The sequence below is a fragment of the Epargyreus clarus genome, unplaced genomic scaffold, assembly GCF_041222505.1.
Source record: "Epargyreus clarus isolate Ecla_fem2 unplaced genomic scaffold, WU_Ecla_fem_2.2 ptg000024l, whole genome shotgun sequence".
Classification (NCBI taxonomy): domain Eukaryota; kingdom Metazoa; phylum Arthropoda; class Insecta; order Lepidoptera; family Hesperiidae; genus Epargyreus; species Epargyreus clarus.
The window spans coordinates 2541241-2560838 of NW_027332231.1; the positions used below are offsets into that span (position 1 = coordinate 2541241).

The following is a 19598-nucleotide window of genomic DNA, read 5'->3' on the forward strand; positions in this document are numbered from 1 at the left end:
GTTTTGAAGCATGAGACTGGGTTTAAATTTTTTATGTTTTAAATATCTCATATATTTTTATGAAGACAAATTTATGAACTACCTTGCTAACAAAACGCAGAAATAAAAACGATTATCGTAACTAATATTATCAATCCGAATTTGAGTTGTTTCTAATACGCACAATGAACATAAGTTTGAAAAATCAGAGGTGTTAGGCACTGCTGTGTTCCGGTTTGAAGGGTGTGGTAAGGGAGACAGACTTTTCCGAGGCGTTCCAGTTTAGTCCTCAGTTGTAGCGGCGCATCTGTGGCCGAAGTCAGGTAGGAATATCTACTCCTATCTGTAGGCGGCAGTAGCCACTTACCATCAGGTGGACTGCATGCTCGTCTGCTACTCTTATATTATAAAATAAAAAGGTGCCTGCCTGGGACCTCTACCATCGGACCCCTCGATTGAGACGCCGACTTTCAACGTCTATGCTATCATCTCCATTTCATATCAGAACTTTTACTTTTATGCACCTTTTTACATTTATCAGAAATCAGAATATGGAGGAAGGAATAAGCTTAAGTAAAATAAACTTACCTCGTAGTAGTAGGAAACAGTTCGATCGTAGTTGCTTGAATCAGACTCATCATGGTCTGTGTCACTGAGGCATTTAAAGAGAATAGGCCCACCATAGCCACTTTCGAGCTCGACCACCGAAGGCCTAACGTAGCCGCTATGGAGGATGTACTGGCTATGAGGAGTAGATTCTTCTTCCCCACTTTGTTGACCACTATCCCAGTGACCAGGTACGGAACGAGACACACACAGCCAAGGATTATGCTGTTTACGTAGGTGAGCGTGCCACTTTTTTCCTGGAATAAATAAGAGAGAGTTAGGTTAGGTTAGGTTATGTTAACAACGTAGAGCGGTGCGGCTCTTTTATAATTGGCAGCAAACTTTGGTTTCATTAAGTTCAATTTTAATTTTGTTTTTAACAATTTTGTGCATAAAAATTACATTAGTACGTTTCGTATATTTGACTTCTGCTTTCTATTTCGTTTGTAATCTGTTTAAAATCAATATAGTACAGGATCCCTAGTATAGTTTTCATCATTTATTAATAACAAGCTGATTTTTCGTGAGTAGCTTCGTTTCGACAAGACGCCCAACATTTTTCCTTACAGCAATGTTGGTAAATGGTAGCTTGATGGGGCAGCAAGGATTAAATATGTTGACCGGACGAATTCTAAAAATTTATTAGTAATCAAATTTTTCTTTGTTAATTATCAAGATAATTATTTAAATAACGTGAAAAAATATTTGTCCTACAAAATATAAGGTTTTTATTAAGGCGTCCCCCCTCTCCAACATGTATCATAAACAAGGTCATGAAAAATAATTACTAACCAGCTGATTTTTTTTTTATTGGCTGTCTACCATTTACATAGTCTACCATGCACATTGTCCTACAAATTACATGGTATGTCATCTCGGACCTACACTTAAAAGTTGTAGTACTAATACTTAATGTAAAAATAATTAGTATCAAGCTGAGTGTTCCAGAATAGCTTCGTTTCAATGAGACGCCCAACAAATTCTCGTACGAAAGTTCTCGATTGTGGTTTATAACTAAAATAATAGGGATGAAATATGTTGATTTGACGAATCAAAAAAAAATATTACTAACCGAATTTTTTTTTATTAATTATCGAGACAATTATCTAAATAACGTGAAAAAATATTTGTCCTACAAAATATAAGGTTTTTTTTAAGGCGTCCCCCGTCTCCAACATGTATCATAAACAAGGTCATGAAAAATAATTACTAACCAGCTGATTTTTTTTTTATTAGCTGTCTAACATTTACACAGCTTACTACCCACATTGTCCTACAAATTGCGAAGTACGTTATTCCAGTCCGCCAGTTTTATAGTTTATTTATATTATATTATAGTTAAATTACAAATCTTGTAGGATTAATAAAAGTTACCCTTTTTTTTGTAGGACATTGTTTTATTTAGATAAAAATTATATTATCCTATCACGTGATACCTTTGTCCTACAGTTACTAATAAAAAAAATAATCCTGCGGAATTAACATCTTTTCAGCGTAGGTCCGAGATGACATACCATGCAATTTGTAGGACAATGTGCATGGTAGACTATGTAAATGGTAGACAGCCAATAAAAAAAAAATCAGCTGGTTAGTAATTATTTTTCATGACCTTGTTTATGATACATGTTGGAGAGGGGGGACGCCTTAATAAAAACCTTATATTTTGTAGGACAAAAATTTTTTCACGTTATTTAAATAATTATCTTGATAATTAACAAAGAAAAATTTGGTTAGTAATAAATTTTTAGAATTCGTCCGGTCAACATATTTTATCCTTGCTGCCCCATCAAGCTACCATTTACCAACATTGCTGTAAGGAAAAATGTTGGGCGTCTTGTCGAAACGAAGCTACTCACGAAAAATCAGCTTGTTAGTAATAAATGATGAAAACTATACTAGGGATCCTGTACCAATAAATTCACACCCACCAAAAGGATTATACTTCGGTTGTTGTAGTACTTAAATCTACATACGTAAATAAAACTATTGTCAAGGAGTTCATTGTACGAAATGTTTGAAATAAATAGCTTTAAAGTAACATAACTTTTACAATATTGTTTTTACTGTATTTTTACATTTGTAGTATACAGTAAAACGTATAATTATATTTTAACTACTGGTTCAAAAGACAAAGGGCAAGGTTCAGAACCGGAGCCGGTAATTAAAACGATTTCTCTAGCCGCCTACGCATTTGAAATTAAAAATATCTATAGTAATAACACGCCTAAGGCAAGACAGTATTAGATTTATTTCAGCCATGAAATATTAAAATATCAATCTGATTTCTTTGAAAAAATTGTAAAATCATTATTAGTTTTATAACTTAGGATTTCAAAATTATTCCGGCCGGTATTCGGTAAATTGAGAAAACTTATCAATCTAATATAGAATAATTATAGTATAAAAACTAAAAACCACGCTACAATCGCACAAGGAAAATCGTCAATCCTGATTCCCGACAATCCTGATGAGGAGAATGGGATAAAACTATTAAAATCGTGTATTGTCATCAGTTCATGATAATTGATCAAAATTTTAAATTAAGCGAACCGTTCAAAGTGGGTAAAATTCGAGTTCAAACATTCCATTACATACATACATACATACAACCCAAGCTAATAAAAGCGTGGTAAAATAGCCTAGAATTCTTCGTAGTTCGACTCCAAGGCACAACTGCAAATTTCTACCTAATAACAGCAGTGTTAAACGCCGCTGTGTTCTGATTTCAAAGTACGAATGGAGCATTCCAACTTAGTCCTCAGGAGTAGCAACGTATCTGTGGCTACCCTCACGTATGACTCTAATCTTATGTGGGGATGATTACAGACGCCCATAGGAGACAATAGCATCTTACAATCAAGTGGACAGCATGCACCTATTTTCTATATATAAAAAATATATAATTTAATGGTACTTTGTCATAATTATTATTACTTCATATAAGCGTGTTGCTGACTGTACCAGTGTACATACACATATACTCGTAGCGTGATAGTTCAGACAAATTCCTCAGTACGGCAAGCAGTTCTGCAAATTCTATCTAACGCAGCAGAAATATTCATATTCCAATACTCGACTCCACTGGGAATTTATTCGCGATTTTATTTTCCTTGCGCAGGAATTTTCATTGTGTAAGCTGTTAGTTCTCTAACCATGACTCCGGTATGTCGATTTTTGTTAAGTTAACAGATACCATTTTAAATACAACCTCTATGTATTTCTAGTTATTTTTTTATAAAGGCATATTTTTAATGATACTACAGTAGCAGACGAGCATGCAGTCCACCAGATACCGCTAATAGATATCTGTAATCAACCCAGATAAGATTTGATTCCTATCTGAGGTCGGCAACAATTGCGCCAGTACCCTTGAGGACTAAGCTGGAATACCTCGGAAAACTATGTTAATTGGTTAGTTTAGGAAACTCTCTATCTTCTATATAAAATTCTAGTGTCACAATGTTAGTTACTCCTCCGAAACAGCTTTACCGATTTTCACCAAATTATATATGCGTATTCAGTAGGTCTGAGAATCGGCTACTATCTATTTTTCATACCTCTAAGTGATAAGGGTTGTACACCCTTAACATTTTTTTATTTATATGGCAACACAACGTTTGCCGGGTAGTAATTATATAATTCCATCGATTCTAAATATCTCGAAAAGTTAGGAGAAGTTCCTTCCATTGTTTTTCATCTACACTAATATTATAAAGAGGAAAACTTTGTTTGTTTGTTTGGTTCTAATGAATAGGCTCAAAAACTACTGGACCGATTCTAAAAATTCTTTCAGCATGCGAAAGCTACTTTATCCACGAGTAACATAGGCTATATTTTATATGAAATATATTTTATAAATAGATTTTGAGCCGGTACAAAATTTGCCGGGTCAGCTAGTAGTTTACAAGTGATGTTTTTTGAACGTCCTTCCCATTATTGAACTTCATAAATTCATTACCAGCCCCTATCGAAGCAAATGCCAAGAAAATGACTCGAGAACTTTAATTCCAAACCTTTTGCTGGAGAGAACTTTAGTATTTCATTAATATAAAATTAAAAAAAAGAACCAACCGGCACACAGATCGTAGAACTAGTCACGTTGACCATCCTCTGTCTCAAGTCCGCGGTATATTTATCCAACATCATGCACAGGTCCTGGTCATCCACACCATAGTGCTCCACGATGGTTGACAGTTGCGGGAACCACAGCCTGATTATGTTGTACCTGGAAATGGATAGATCATGAGAAATGCTTTATATAGTTTCGCTTTGCTATACAAATATATATCCTACATATGTACATGTCCTAATATATACAAGATTTTAACTAATTCATGTTATTACTCATAATAAAAAAATTGAGGCCGACATGGGCAAAATATCTTTTTTATCTTTGATAGGCAAACCTGTTTGTCCGCCTTATTTCTGAAATAGTTAGACCGGGTATTGCGGGACTGTTATTATTAAATAGCTGATGTTATAAGGAAAACTATGTTAATTGGTAGTAGCTGATGCTATAATTAAGGAATAACTTAGACTAAGTTTATTTTTCATTTTTTATAAATCGAGCGCAAAATATAATCATAAAATTTCTCAAGTTTACCTCGCAGGCCCTTTTATTATTTTTTATGTGAATTAACTCATTTTTTTTATTTCTGTGTGCTTAAAGCCTACTAAAATGCCCCTGCGGGTTTCGCCCCGGGCAACCCCCGTCTGCCTAGCTCATAACTACGATAGTGATGGGTACTTACTACGTACCATACTGTGGATTACTAGGACGCTACTTGAAATTCATAAATACAACTAGAACATCTTTCATTAACACAGAATTAGATGTGACAGCATAATTGAAGCGTGAAACAATTAGAATACCAAATTTAAAGGCATTGAGAGTCTAGGCTGTTTCAAGGATAGGACCATATTAATATTCAATGTTAGAATCATAGACTTAGCCTAAAAGGTGAAGGAAAACACTATGAGTTCTTAAAACAGATGATTAGAGAAGTCCACCAATCCACTCTTGGCCAACACGGTATATTATGGGCAAATCCTCTCTTAATGTAGAAGACTCGACCAGAAATGAGACACTAATAGGTCGAGGTCGACGGTCGACACCCTCATTTAAGAGTCATGCTTACAAAACCATATATATATTGTACACGCATGTATCAGACAGCTAAGTGGTATTTACAAGTCCTGAGAAGTGAATTACGAATTCACTTTCGCTTTCCAGAATGTTCTTTGGAGTACTTTGAAGATATCTCTTGAATGTTAACGCTTGCTAGCGTGCAGAGAGGCCGCATATAAGACTACATAGCTTAAATATTTATATCAATTTTATGTGGGAACCTACAGAAGTTCGTTGGAAGCTTCGACGCCAGTCTTTTTACTTTTTGCTTATTTTCATCTTATGCAAAGTGGGTAAGTTACTAAGTATGAAGGACTTGTGGAAATTTTAACGTGACGTGGATTTCAAAATGTTTGTTAATGACAGGCCTAGTATAATTTTTGTTTTTCATTTCAAAGACAGAATCGTAGGCTTGTCTGATATTTAGATCATTCGTGTTGGAAATTAGTTCACTGGTTTTAACGGCGAAAGAAAATATTTTGTAAAACCTTAATCTTTCAAATTATGTTCTCATTGATCATTTATATAAAGCTATATAATACAATTTCATTTTATGTCATAATTATATCCAATGTAATTTTTTTCTCGTTTTTAGTCCCTCAGGGAACGTATTTCCAAAAATCTTTATTCTTTAACCTTCACGCTTGTAGACACACCGATTTGAATTAAATGTGGTCTGTTTATCACTGTAGAAGTTTTATTAGGAATTTTTATTTCCAAAGGAAAAAGGTTTTCTATCGTATATTATTTTTACATATTATGTTCGGCAGTTAGGCGACACTTCACCGATTGTAACTAAAAATTAGGTACATAATAAATATTTTTAATGGAAAATAAAATATTTATACGGTGAAATCAAATACTATTTATATATTTTATTTAAAAAATATTAACAGACCTTACATTACCTTTAATTGTAATACTTACAAAATCATGGTGGAAAACATCATGTTGCTCAATAATATCAAATACAAGCACAGTGGTCTCTTGAACATGGGTTTTATGTTGCGAAGGCTGTTGCTGAGCTGCTGGCCCAGGGTTGCCTTCAGCTCCGGTGTCTCGTCTATTGTCTGCTTCACTTTCTCTTTCCATATGTTTATGTACTGAAACAAAGTTGAGGTTATGTCATTATGATATGTGATATTATTTAAATGTACGTTTAAGTGGTGCTTAAAGTGCTTTCAAAATTCGTGGGTTCGCACTAATTGTTCGTATATTAATGTGTTGGTAGTATAGACACACGTAAACATACATAAAGAAATATCCCATAACCAAATTCGTAAAATTTATTAAAAATTCAAATATTCTAACACAGTATATTCTTTAGTGAATTATTTTAAACAACCGATATAAGCACTCCATTTCCACTTATAGAAAATAGAGCACCGTGGTGGAATGTTACAGGCATTTTACATTGAAATAACAGGCAAAAATTCAAACTACACGCATCACTTTACTACGCTCTTTAAATATTAATTTTCGAGTAAATATACACAACTATCAATTTAACGACGGCAGTGTACGCAAACTTGTAAATTAATGTAAATCTGCTTAACAATTATAAAGTTTGTGTGACTTTTGGATCTCAAGCATTGTTTATAACTATTGTTATTATAACTTTATATTAGACTTCGTAACAAACGCCTGGTTATATGTAGACTAAGCCCATGACCTTTAAATATTAGTAGTAATTGCTCAAGTTTTCCGGGTTCCGATCTTAAGTAAACCTCTTGAGGGTTTTGAGGATAGAACCCTTCATGATTCGATTTCGGAATCACTATCATATCTAAGTATCAATTTTGGAATTATTATAGCTATGTCGTTGTTCGTGCTACTGTATGGGATATAAAGTAACGACGATTCACCGGCCTTTATTAAACCACTACTGGTCTAGGTCATGTTCGCGCAAAAAAGTGTCCCTCAGTTTCCTTTTACCTCCAGGAAGCAAGTGCTACCTACGCTATTTCCGTCACATAACAGGTATAAACTATAGTATACGTGGATAATGACTACTTCCAGTATTTTATTGAAGTAGCAGATAAGCTTACGGTCCACTTGATGGTACATGGCCACGTACGTCTATAACAAAATCCACTAAAATAGAGACTGCCCAAAGTCGATCACAAATGCGACGTCACTCTCTAGAACGTAGATGTCGTCTGTAGTGTAAAAACCTTGAAACTCTTATATTGGAGCACAAAGAAAGTAGACTCGATAATTTATCCCCTAAGGAGCTAAAGAATTCATGAAAACTTGTTTAATACAACGCTTTAAATGTATGTACGAGTATAGATGACAATGTGATAAAATGAGCATAGATAAATTTGGTATTCAGAAATGGTCTGATATTTCCAATCTAAGTCAGTACCCTGTCCTAAATGCGAACACGACTTTTGACCTTTGAACTGTTCCTTCTGTGACATCCGTACATAAATAAAGTGAGATTAACAAATTTATGAGGGGAGTTCGTCGTACCGAACGATCGGCGACATCGTCTTCTGAATTATGAACATGGATTACGTACAAACCGTCGAAGAGGAAGATTTATTGGAAACGTGTAACTTACTGCTCGCGACTTGCGAGTAAATGGAAGGAGCAGTTGCAATGATAAGCAAGGAAAAATAAAAGCAATAATTGTTACAATAAGCAATATTTTTTATTTATTAAAATACATATTTTGGCATATGGGCAACCAAAGGGTGGAAAGGGTAAAAGAATACACATATCTTGGACATATTCTTTCTATTGGCAAATCTCATCAGACTCGGGAGGCGGACAGAAGAATCCAGCTACGTTGGGCAGCTTTTGGTAAGGTTGCGGACATTTTTAAGTCCAAAGAAATGCCGCAATGCCTTAAGATCCGGCTTTAAAACCAATGTGTTTTGCTCACCATGACTTATGCATCTGAAACATGGACCCTAACGAAAGAGATAGTGGAAAAGATGCGAATTTCTCAAAGAGCCATGGAACGTGCAATGCTTGGAATCTCCCTCAAAGACAGAATACCCAATGTCACCATACGGAAAAAGACAAAGGTGGTAGACATAGGGGATAGCATTGCTGCACTAACGTGGCGATGGGCAGGGCACCTAAGCCGTCTACCGGTGGAAAGATGGACTCTCAAGGTCACAGAATGGAGACCAAGGACGGGCCACAGAAACGTCGGCAGAAAACCAGCCAGATAGACCGATGACATCATGGTGGGAAGAGGCTGGATGAGGACAGCGCGAGATTGGGACTTGTGGAAGTCTAGTGAGAAGGCCTACATCCAGCAGTGGGTGACAACGGGCTGAAGAAGAAGAAGAAGAAAATACATATTTATAAAACCAATATTTGATAGAGATAATAACATAGTACGTTAATTTGTTTTTAACAAAGCCAAGACCAAAGCACCAGATAATTCTTTATGATTCAACAGCTACTTACTGATAGTAGCTACACGCATTTCAGTCTTATAACAGTAAAGCAAAGCTGTAGAGCTCTATTTGGTAGCGTGGGGTAAGTCAGAGAAACAAATCGAGAAACTCCGAATTCCAGTTTAGTTTCAGAAACCGTAATCCATCTATTATCGACATTTTATCCAGTTTGTGATTAGTAACAAATTACTATGAGTTGCAGTAGTTATTTAATAGCAAAGGATACGTTCTTGTTTTACTGCATTTTTACTTCAATAATGTGTGTATGTCTTAAATAATTAAAATTACTTTTAGTGGTAGACAACGTAGTTTGTTTTTATTCTTTCAATGTTTTAAGTACTAAAAATGTAACGGTGGTCCCATTATTATTACCGTTGTATTTACATTTAAGTTTAAAATAATGTCCTCTAACGGTATGTCTTAAATTCCACTTCGGTCGACACTTCATGTTGATCGTTCGTTATTTCGCGAGGAGTAAGACAAGTGGCGCAAATTGGTACGCCATTACGATACGTTTACCTCAGTGCCGTGTTGACACATTTGCGCCGCGCTTGATCGCTTGAACGCTTGAAAAGTTGAAACGTTTTGTTAAGTGACACTGTGATTATTATATGCTTCTTTGGTTGATTTGTTTGCATTTTTTTTTGCTATTGTATACAAAGTTTTGCTTACCAATTCGAAATTTCACAATTTCTTAAATTATCAAATTTATATTTTGGTGTGTAAAATTTGAATTATTTTGAACAATCTAGATTCTAGATCATTATTTCATCAGATCATTATTTCACTGAAAGGATAATTATTAACTTCATTTTTTTGAAAACGTAATGCAATTAAAAAAACACTTGTTAATTTAAAAATATTCACTACAGAGACAATTATAATTATTTTAATAAGGGGCGTAATGATTGAGTATCATCGAAGAGTCTCGTTAAATTAATGTTCATCAATACGTTTTTGTCAGGTTTAATAATTATGATTTCTTTGCATAGCAGCAATAAAAATCAGTTTTGAGTGTCATTGTTATTTCGCTGTAAATACGACAAGTCGCGCAAAGTGGTACGCCATTACGACACGTTTACCGCAGCGCCGTGTTGACATATTTGCGCCGCGTTTGATCAATTGCGGAACGCTTGTAGAGGTGAAACGTTTTGTTAGGAGACATGGAGATTATTATGTGCTTTTTGCTTCATTTCATGCATTAATTTTTGTTGTTCATCAATCCACTGATTTTGCCTACCAATTTGAAATTTGATAATGTCTGAAATTATTAATTTATTGATCATTATTTCACTGAAAGGATAATTATTGAATCATAATTTGTCATAATATGGAAACTTTATTTGCGTCACATTTTATCTTTCTGATTTAAACCAGTTTTTAGTGTCATTGTTTTTTCGCTGTAAATACGACAAGTGGCGCAAAGTGGTACGCCATTACGAGACGTTTACCGCAGCGCCGTGTTGACATATTTGCGCCGCGTTTGATCAATTGCGGAACGTTGTAAAGGTGAAACGTTTTGCTAAGATACTTGGAGATTATTGCCATATATACAGAAAAATCCAAGACAAACGAATTGATCTTTATATCTAAAGTATAGTTGGTTCTTACAAAGTATGTTTCCTTTGTCAAGATGACAATCGGTAGCTAAGCTCCAAATACTGCAACGTGCAAAGCCAGCAGTGAATACAGTCATCCACAAAGCTAACGCATTAACCTCATACGTTATAAAGAGCAAACGTAAACCCTTTTGTCACTACGTATTTACAGCGGGTACCAGTCATAGAAATAGCGCAACGTTCGGGCGATATTTTCATATTCGATTCCGGTTAACATGGTCGTCTATTATTTCGAATCGTTCGAATCGAATCAATTTGAGCGTTATATTTAGATTTAAGATAAAAGCCGCCGTCGCGTACTGGGATAGTTTGTTTTGTGTTGCCACGCGAAGTCAAAAATAGATGCAAGATGAATTTTGTACATACTCGTATCATTACAGATTATTATTGTGTACTTAGTTCAAAGTATTTCATGTTTCATTTTACTAGATGTTTTGCATAGCCAATTGTGATTGTATATCTATCATGATTCAAAATGAGTTACAGACGGACAGACTACGAACGCTTAGTAATAGGGTTCCGTTATTACCCTTTAAGGACGGTACCCTAAAAATAACAATATACCATTTATTCAAATCATTTGAATGCCATTTAGATAAAACCTCTTTTAAAAATTGTACAACATAAAAAACAGTATTACTTTTCAATCACCCGCATATTTAAATGTACAAAAAGAACTGTAAAATGAATTTGAAAGCTTAGTAAAGGCTTCTGATAAAATGGTTGCACGCATTCATTCATTCTTTTGTAAAAACGTTCAATATACGGGCTTTGATTTATTCCAATTTCAATGTAAAATCTTTAAAGATTCGCTACACAGGCAAATGGAAAACAAAAAAATGCAAAATCTAGTTAGGTAAATACAAGTTCATAGCTTATTTAGACCCCTTAGGGGACGAATGTACAAAAATTCTTTCTTACAACTCGTGTGCGTAATTTAAAAAAATGTAAAAAAAAAATATGCATAGACCAACCCCTTAAAAGTGCGCAGTCTCGATCAGTCAATATTGGCGATTTACTAAATAAAAAACCAAATATTATAGCCGCCAACATAGAACAATAATTACACCAACGCTTCATATATGGTCAGACATGACAAAATAACTCGGCACTGTTCAACAAAGTTAAAATTCCGTGATGAATAGTAAGTTTAAAAATTACGAGCTCGCGAACGAACTGCAAAATTAAAGTGATAAATTGCGCTGTGTTACGTTACGTGACGGTGTGACAGACGGACGAGTTTTTCCGTGATTGTTTCCTGTCAGCCAGCTCTAAATGAATGCTCGAATGACAGATGGTTGTTGATAATTAGAGCTAACTAATTAAATTTGCTAGGTGTGAGCGTTGAACATTTGATTAATGTTATGTACATATATGTATGTTGAGTTGTTGTTATTGTAAAAGTAGGAGTCAATGAATGGGTCCAAGGTTCCAAATTCCAGACGTTGGTTATTTTTCGAAATTATGTACGTCTTTCAAATTAATTATCACTTGCTTTATCGGTAAAGGAAAACATCGCGTAGAATTCTAATATGTATAGTTTGAACAATATTCGTTAATACGTAGTATTAGAAAGTGAAATTGCACGACTCATGATGCGAAGCATCAGAGAGTGCTTTACGATCGAAAAATTTTTTTCGCTTCATTTTGGCGGCTATTTTTATTATTATAGCCTTGATAGCTAGTTCACGGAATCAAGATATTTTGCATACTATTGTCGAGATAATTTAATGGAGATTAATTCCATACTTTTTAAAAATTGATTTACTGCAATAGAATTGGAAAAAAACACCAAAATAGGTCAAAAAAATTTCCTGTCCGTCATGTGTGAAACCTGAAAACACTGTAACTTGTGAAAAAATCCATCATTTGAGTTAATTTTTTTTTTTTAAATTCTAATCGACGTATGTAGGTCACTGAATGCGAATGATTAATTAATTCAGTGTCGTTTAATTGCAATTAATAAAAAACGAAAACTACAAGACTGTATATCTATAAATATTATGTACATTTATTCCACCAGGGGCGCTTGTGCAGTACCTTCTTCCTACTACAGCTGTTTTTTCGGCAATTAATTTTGAACGACATATTTTTTTTTTATATTTTTCATAATTAAATGAGCATTATGAGTCGTGCACTTTTGGATTTTCCAAACTTTTACTTGAATTATTATTGGTTCGCTATTGTTAGGCGTCCGCCATATTGGATTTATAATGACGTCACTAAGCTAATAAAGCATTGTCAAGAAAGAAAGAAATGTGTATAAAGAAAATGTCAAAAAAAGTCATCTCAATCGGTTGGAGTTAACAGGTTATACATATTCAGTATCAATATTTGACCCTCCTTAACATACATAGGAACTAACAAAGCGAGTTAAATAAAAGCTGGTAATTAATAGATCCCAAGCAATTTGAACACAAAAATGCCAGACGGTCAGACAGACATCGTCTTACAAAAACTGTGTTTTAGGTACAGGACCCGAAACACAGTTGCTCGAAAACACAAAGGCATAAACACAAATTTTATTTAGATAAAACGACACTCGATGATTCTTGACTGCTATAAATCTCATAACTTCCAAGATTATGTAGAGACATATAATCAAAACATGCTTACCGGAAACGTCTCCGCCGGCTTTCCGGTATTCTGTTTATAAATTTTAATCAATATCTCCCTTGCCTCGTCGTATCTGTTCTGCGTTATGTAGTACTTGGGGCTTTCGGGCAGAAACGCGTAGAGGATGCACGCGAGAAGCGACCATAGCGACATCAGCAGGATGTAGTAATTCCAGGTGTGGAGCACTAAAATAATAAGGGTCATTATAGCGTGTATTATTGTAATATATATTACGTTTTGGATGGTGTTAGAAGGGAATTTTGACGTTAATTAACTGAAGAGTCAACTTTTCGGAAACGCTACACAGCTGGCATTTTCTTACGTTATGTTGATTCGAGATAAATTATATTATAAGTTATGTTTAAGATAATCTAATTTGTTTTGGGATACTGTTAATTACTTAGAGTTCAGTATATCAAAATGAATAGACTTTTGTCTCTTCAGTGTTGATTAGTGTTAAGTTAACAGTCTGTTAAAATATTAATTTTATGATGGAAAAGTTATTGAAAATGTTTATTTTTTCTTTACAAACAGATTAGTAAAGATTACTTACTCCTAACAAGAAAATGTACCCAGTTTTGACAATTGAAATAGTTGCGTAAAAAGTTTTGCCACGTCTCCGTGCTAAAATGTCCCTAAAATATTTGAAATAATTATTTATTTATTACGTAAATTACGTAATTATTACGTAAATTAGTTATTTATTTGTAAATTTTCTGTAAAAATAATTTTATTTGTCAAGGATCAAAGAACTTACTGAAATAAGCTGTTTGTGGCTTCCTTCAATTTCAAGGCGGCGAAGTATCTTTACTAATCTATGTTTACAAATATGAATGTTTTCTTCAACTTACAAGCAACTTACTTACAAACATGAATTTCTCATTAACGGTTAGCTTTCAAATTTATTTATCTCCAATTTTATACGATTTCATATATACGAGTGCATTGTAGTCACGTATTATTTCATATTTATACTGCAGCATTGCCGCTATTAGGTCCAATAATTTGACAAACATCCAATTATTAAATTTCGCAGAAAATTTCATTGTTTATTCACCAAAAGTACTACTAAAACTTTCTTTATTCCTTGATAGTATAATAATCTTTTAAAAGTGGCAAAAGTATGGTTTGACGGGGAAAGAACCATACGCTACACCCATTACTAGCGTAGAGTAGTTTTCCTTTTTATTGAACGGGTGTGGATATTGTATCGCAAATCCTCATGAGAGGCAATATATCTGTAATCGCTTTTAATAGAGAGGAGAAAGGAGAATACGGGACCCTCTTTTATATGAAGTTATTAACAAGTGTCTAAGACAGGTGGACAGGTGGACAGGTCTGAAGGTGGTAGAACCCTTTGTGGTTCGACTCCGGCGGCACCACCGCCACACCTATTTCATAACAGCAGTGTTAGGCGCTGCTGTGTTCCGGTTTGAAGGGTGTGGTAAGGGAGACATACTTTTCCGAGGCGTTCCAGCTTAGTCCTCAGGGGTAGCGGCGCATCTGTGACCGACCTGAGGTAGGAATATCTAATCCTATCTGGGGTCGATTACAGATGTCCATGGGCGGCAGTAGCCACTTACCGTCAGGTGGACTGCATGCTCGTCTGCTACTCTTATATTATAAATATACATAAATAAGACCGGCAGTGACAACCCAACATTAGATGGACTGCAAGTTCACTTATTATTATAATCTTACAAAAATGTATTACCTCATTTTCTGTTTATCTTTACAAAATATAGTCAAAAATAAACTCCTTGTTAAAGCCCACAACTACCCTACAACTGTAACCCATTTTTATCCTACGCTGAACTAAAACAGACTTCCCAGAATTTACCCTCCGTAATACTCATTTTCTAACAATATTGTTCTTACTTTATTTATGTATTTTAATAACACATAAAGTGCTCTCGAGTTAATTAAGTTTTGAGTCTTAATTAGTTACTAATTTCGGGATCTTCTTACGAATAAACCTTAGAAATTATTATTATTGTTTGCTCTGTGCTATAGTATCTATCTCTACCTCGATAATGTTGCTAAGTTTAAGAGTTACTGTAAATGAGAAAACTTGTTATAATTAGAAACGATATATTAGATTTATCTTCTTTGAAAGCTTTCTTTTGTTTTAGAAATAGTAGAACTTTGAATCTTGCGGAGTATTAATGCCTATTTCTATAGTAGTCTAATCGATGTGGTCTAGTTTGAAAGTTAAGGGTTTTTTAAACGTCTCATTTTTATTTGTCAACATAAAACTAGTATGCAGTCAACTTTCTGGTATCATGATCATGAGTAGCCAACTTTAATTAGCATCAGAGTCTTACCTAGGCCTGTCACAAATATGTTACTTTCATTGAGAACTAACTTGGAACACCTGGATTAAGTACGCTACCCTCACACCCTTTAAAATCAAATAAAGCAGCGCTTACACTGTGTGAGAAATAGCTGTGATAGTGGTGCCCCTGGAGTCAAACCACGAAGGTTCCTTCAAAACTTTACTCACCGATGTAGCCCCCAAAGAAGCTATCCGTCCAGTCCTGTATAAGTATTCCCCAGGTCATGAGCGCCACAACTATATGTCCAGACGCCGCGAACGATGCTTGGATAAGCAAAACCCGATCTCGGATGCCACTATGACAGAACTCCGATGTAAATGTCAGTGTCGCGCTGAACGCAGCGGCGAATCTGAAAAGGATTTGATGATGAATGACGTTTTAAATCAATGTTTACGTATTTTGTGAAGATGTGAGGATATCTTTGTTATAAATGAGTTTTTTAAATTGTTTATCGAAAACATACAAGATGATTAACTTAATAATATGCATAATGTAATAATTTGAAGGTGGTAGAACCCTTTGTGGTTCGACTCCGGCGGCACCACCGCCACACCTATTTCTACCTAATGACAACAGTGTTAAGCGCTGCTGTGTTCTGGTTTGAAGGGCGTGGTAAGGGAGACATACTTTTCCGAGGCGTTCCAGCTTAGTCCCTAGGAGTAGCGGCGCATCTGAGGCCGACCTCAGGTGGGAATATCTAATCCTATCTGGGGTTGATTACAGATGTCCATGGGCGGCAGTAGCCACTTACCATCAGGTGGACTGTATGCTCGTCTGCTACTCCTATATTATAAAAAAAATCATTAATATTTATCTAAAAGCAACATTTTTAGACTCATATGCACTACAAAATTTTCCAATCTCAGTAGTGATAAAATCCCCACGACAAAACGAATAAACAAACAACAGCTGGGGATTGAACCCTGAACCCTCGGCGTGGCTAGTATGATCACGCCACGCATGATAACAGAACAAATGTAAAATTTAAAAATAGAATATTTAAATACAACACAAAACTAATTCTGTATATCACGTGAACTGTTTTACGTCGCTTTCTAAGGTGACACTGATAGTAAGAAGTAAACTTACTGATAACGAAACCGACTGACCTTTATTACCTATACATTAAAATTACTTACTTATTTGTAAATTTCTGACGAAATATGAATAAATATTTAATAGCAGACGATGTTTTAACTTATCAACATAATGTTAACAAATTCGTCTGTTCATAAGAAATTATGCAGAAAATTATTTTATGTCTTTTGAGCGTATGTAATGTATGAGTCTCATTTTTTATAGAAATTTTAACAAACAAAATATTGAAATTTTATAATGGTATATATTCTTTCATATCTTTCACTAAGAGCTTATTCTAAATTTAGAAATTTGGGTATGATAAATGTGTACTAGCATAGTGACACATCATTTATAAATAGTAAAAAGTTAAACGAAGGATATTCTAGTTCACGACAATTTATGCTCATCGGTAACAAAATGAAATAAAGAGATCAAAAATATAAATGAACTACAGAAAAAGATAGCATTAAGTTTACGAAAAAGGACACCGCTATAGCATTAGCGGTGTGCTGTATAAAACACACATCCACATAATCACATTTAATCCACATAATTACATCCGCATAATTGAAGGTGGTAGAACTGTTTGTGGTTCGACTCCGGCGCCACCACCGCCACACTTATTTCTACCTAATAACAGCAGTGATAGGCGCTGCTGTGTTCCGTTTTGAAGGGTGGGGTAAGGGAGATGGACTTTTCCGAGGAGTTCCAGCTTAGTCCTCAGGGGTAGCGGCGCATCTGAAGAAATCAGGTAGGAATATCTAATCCTATCTGGGGTTGATTACAGATGTCCATGGGCGACACTAGAGACTTGCCAACAGGTGGACTACATGCTCGTTTTCTATTTCTACCTTTAAATTCAAATGATTTAATAAGGAAGCGATTTACCAAAAACCAACCTCATAAAGTATAATTCCACTATCCTGTAACCACGGAAGGGGACATGACATTTCATGGCCTTGCAATTTATGGTCCCAAGACTTTATGGCGACGTGGATTGCGGAAAAGTTGAGTTTTATGCAAATGTTCTTTGTCGGGAACTGTCTAATTTGTTTAATGATCTTTTGAGAAAGTCTGATGGAACGGAACCGAAATTACATTATACATTAATCCTTGGCTTAATGGAAATAAATGATTTTTGTGGTTGTAATGAAAACGTTATCATTTTATGGAAGTTGCCAGTTTTGTTTGCGAAGGTTCATCTCACAGCCTTTATTGAAGCAAATTCTGAAAAGCTTTTTGTTTTCGCGTATTTTATAATAATATGTATTGTTCATGGAACATTAATGTGGCTCATAAGAATAAATAAAAAAAAGACTTCCTATGGCGCATCTTCATTACCTTTGAAACAAGTGTTTGAGGCCACTCTCTATCATACATCTCTTTGATTTTTTTTAGTTTTGAATTATTTTAATTATGTAGAAATTTATATTATACTTAAGTAGTTTTAAAAACAAAGTTTTTTGTATTCTAATAACCCTGAACACCCTTTAATTTCATACCCGTATCATGGGGAGTAGCTTACAAAATAGTTGATCCACCGTCATAAGACATCCCCCATATTTGATTTAAAAAGACTTCAATAAACTAATTCTAAAATTGCGCAAAATACTACTGAGCTTTAGTATGTATATTAGGTAAAGTTATTTCCTTCATCCTTGACCACTATTGACCTAACGCCACAGCTGTGTACAGCTTAGTCCAAAGTTAGATTCCCAGCTTTACACCCGCTATAATAAATTCAAGTGTGTTCATAAACCACGTTACACAACAGTTGACAAAAGAGGAAGTTCAACTGTAACTTGCGATATCCCAAACTCAACGCGCCGTAACTTTGTAACGTATGCGCTGAGTTTGTTTCTGGCTAGAGTTACATATATTTTGTTTATTCTTACTATAAGTATATATGTTACAAATAATTAAAAAATATCACGTTACTTTGTGTCCTTCTCAGAAAACCCTTTTAATAAAAATAAATAAATGGTCCGTCATCATGGGGCGTTCGCCGTATTGAATTAAAAATTACGTCACTTTACTTATCACATATTGTCATCCAAACCAAATGTGTGTCCAACATTTCAGCTCAATCGATTGGGGTTAACTGGCATAAAATTCAGTTGCAAGATTTTATTCTTATATACCAACAAGAAAAGTTAATTTGATCATCGGGCTTAAATATTAATAATAAGGCTTATATAAGGAATAAATTTATTTACTCCATCCGTTTATACTGTCCACAATTTTGACCTAACGCAACAGCTGTATAGCTTAGTCCAAAGTTATATTCTCAGCTGGTGTACACTCACAATAATAAATTCAAGTGTGTTCATAAACCACGTTACACAACAGTTGACAAAAGAGGAAGTTCAACTGTAACTTGCGATATCCCAAACTCAACGCGCCGTAACTTTGTAACGTATGCGGTGAGTTTACGTTTCAAGTTAGAGTTATATCTGGTTTGTTCTAATTCATAAATGCGTAATGCCAGCGTTTTGGTAATGTAAGTTTTGTTGCATAAAATTCAAATTTCAATACAAAAATTGCATATGATATGACATTATTAAAAATTTCGTAATTATATAAAAACTGTACTAAGTTTTTATAAACTGATAAATTTATAGCTGATTAAGGAACAGCTGTAATTAAAAATTCGGCGGTATAGATAGTTCGGCCATGTTTTACAAAGCCTTACAAGGTATGCGTCTGGTTGAAGATTGGTAGACTTAACACACTTTGGAGATACTGTTAACATTCGTAGCTTAGTTAGCTTTCCACCGTGGTTTAAGTAAGCGATAATTAACTATAAATACGCACATAA

General features: G+C 34.7%; 2 protein-coding genes across 2 annotated transcripts in view; one reads left to right on the forward strand and one right to left on the reverse strand.

Moving 5' to 3' along the window:
* The window catches only part of LOC140752147 (zwei Ig domain protein zig-8), a 340703-nt gene that overhangs the window by 94428 nt on the left and 226677 nt on the right, over positions 1-19598 (forward strand). The gene's annotated exons all lie outside the window — the stretch shown is intronic.
* The window catches only part of LOC140752143 (synaptic vesicle glycoprotein 2B-like), a 43017-nt gene that overhangs the window by 5063 nt on the left and 18356 nt on the right, over positions 1-19598 (reverse strand). Inside the window, exons 4-8 of the mRNA XM_073086325.1 lie at positions 15868-16049; positions 13365-13549; positions 6641-6816; positions 4657-4810; positions 568-842 (exon numbers count right to left, since the gene is read on the reverse strand). Of these exons, the coding sequence (XP_072942426.1) occupies positions 568-842; positions 4657-4810; positions 6641-6816; positions 13365-13549; positions 15868-16049 (972 nt within the window). The remainder of the gene's footprint in view (positions 1-567; positions 843-4656; positions 4811-6640; positions 6817-13364; positions 13550-15867; positions 16050-19598) is intronic.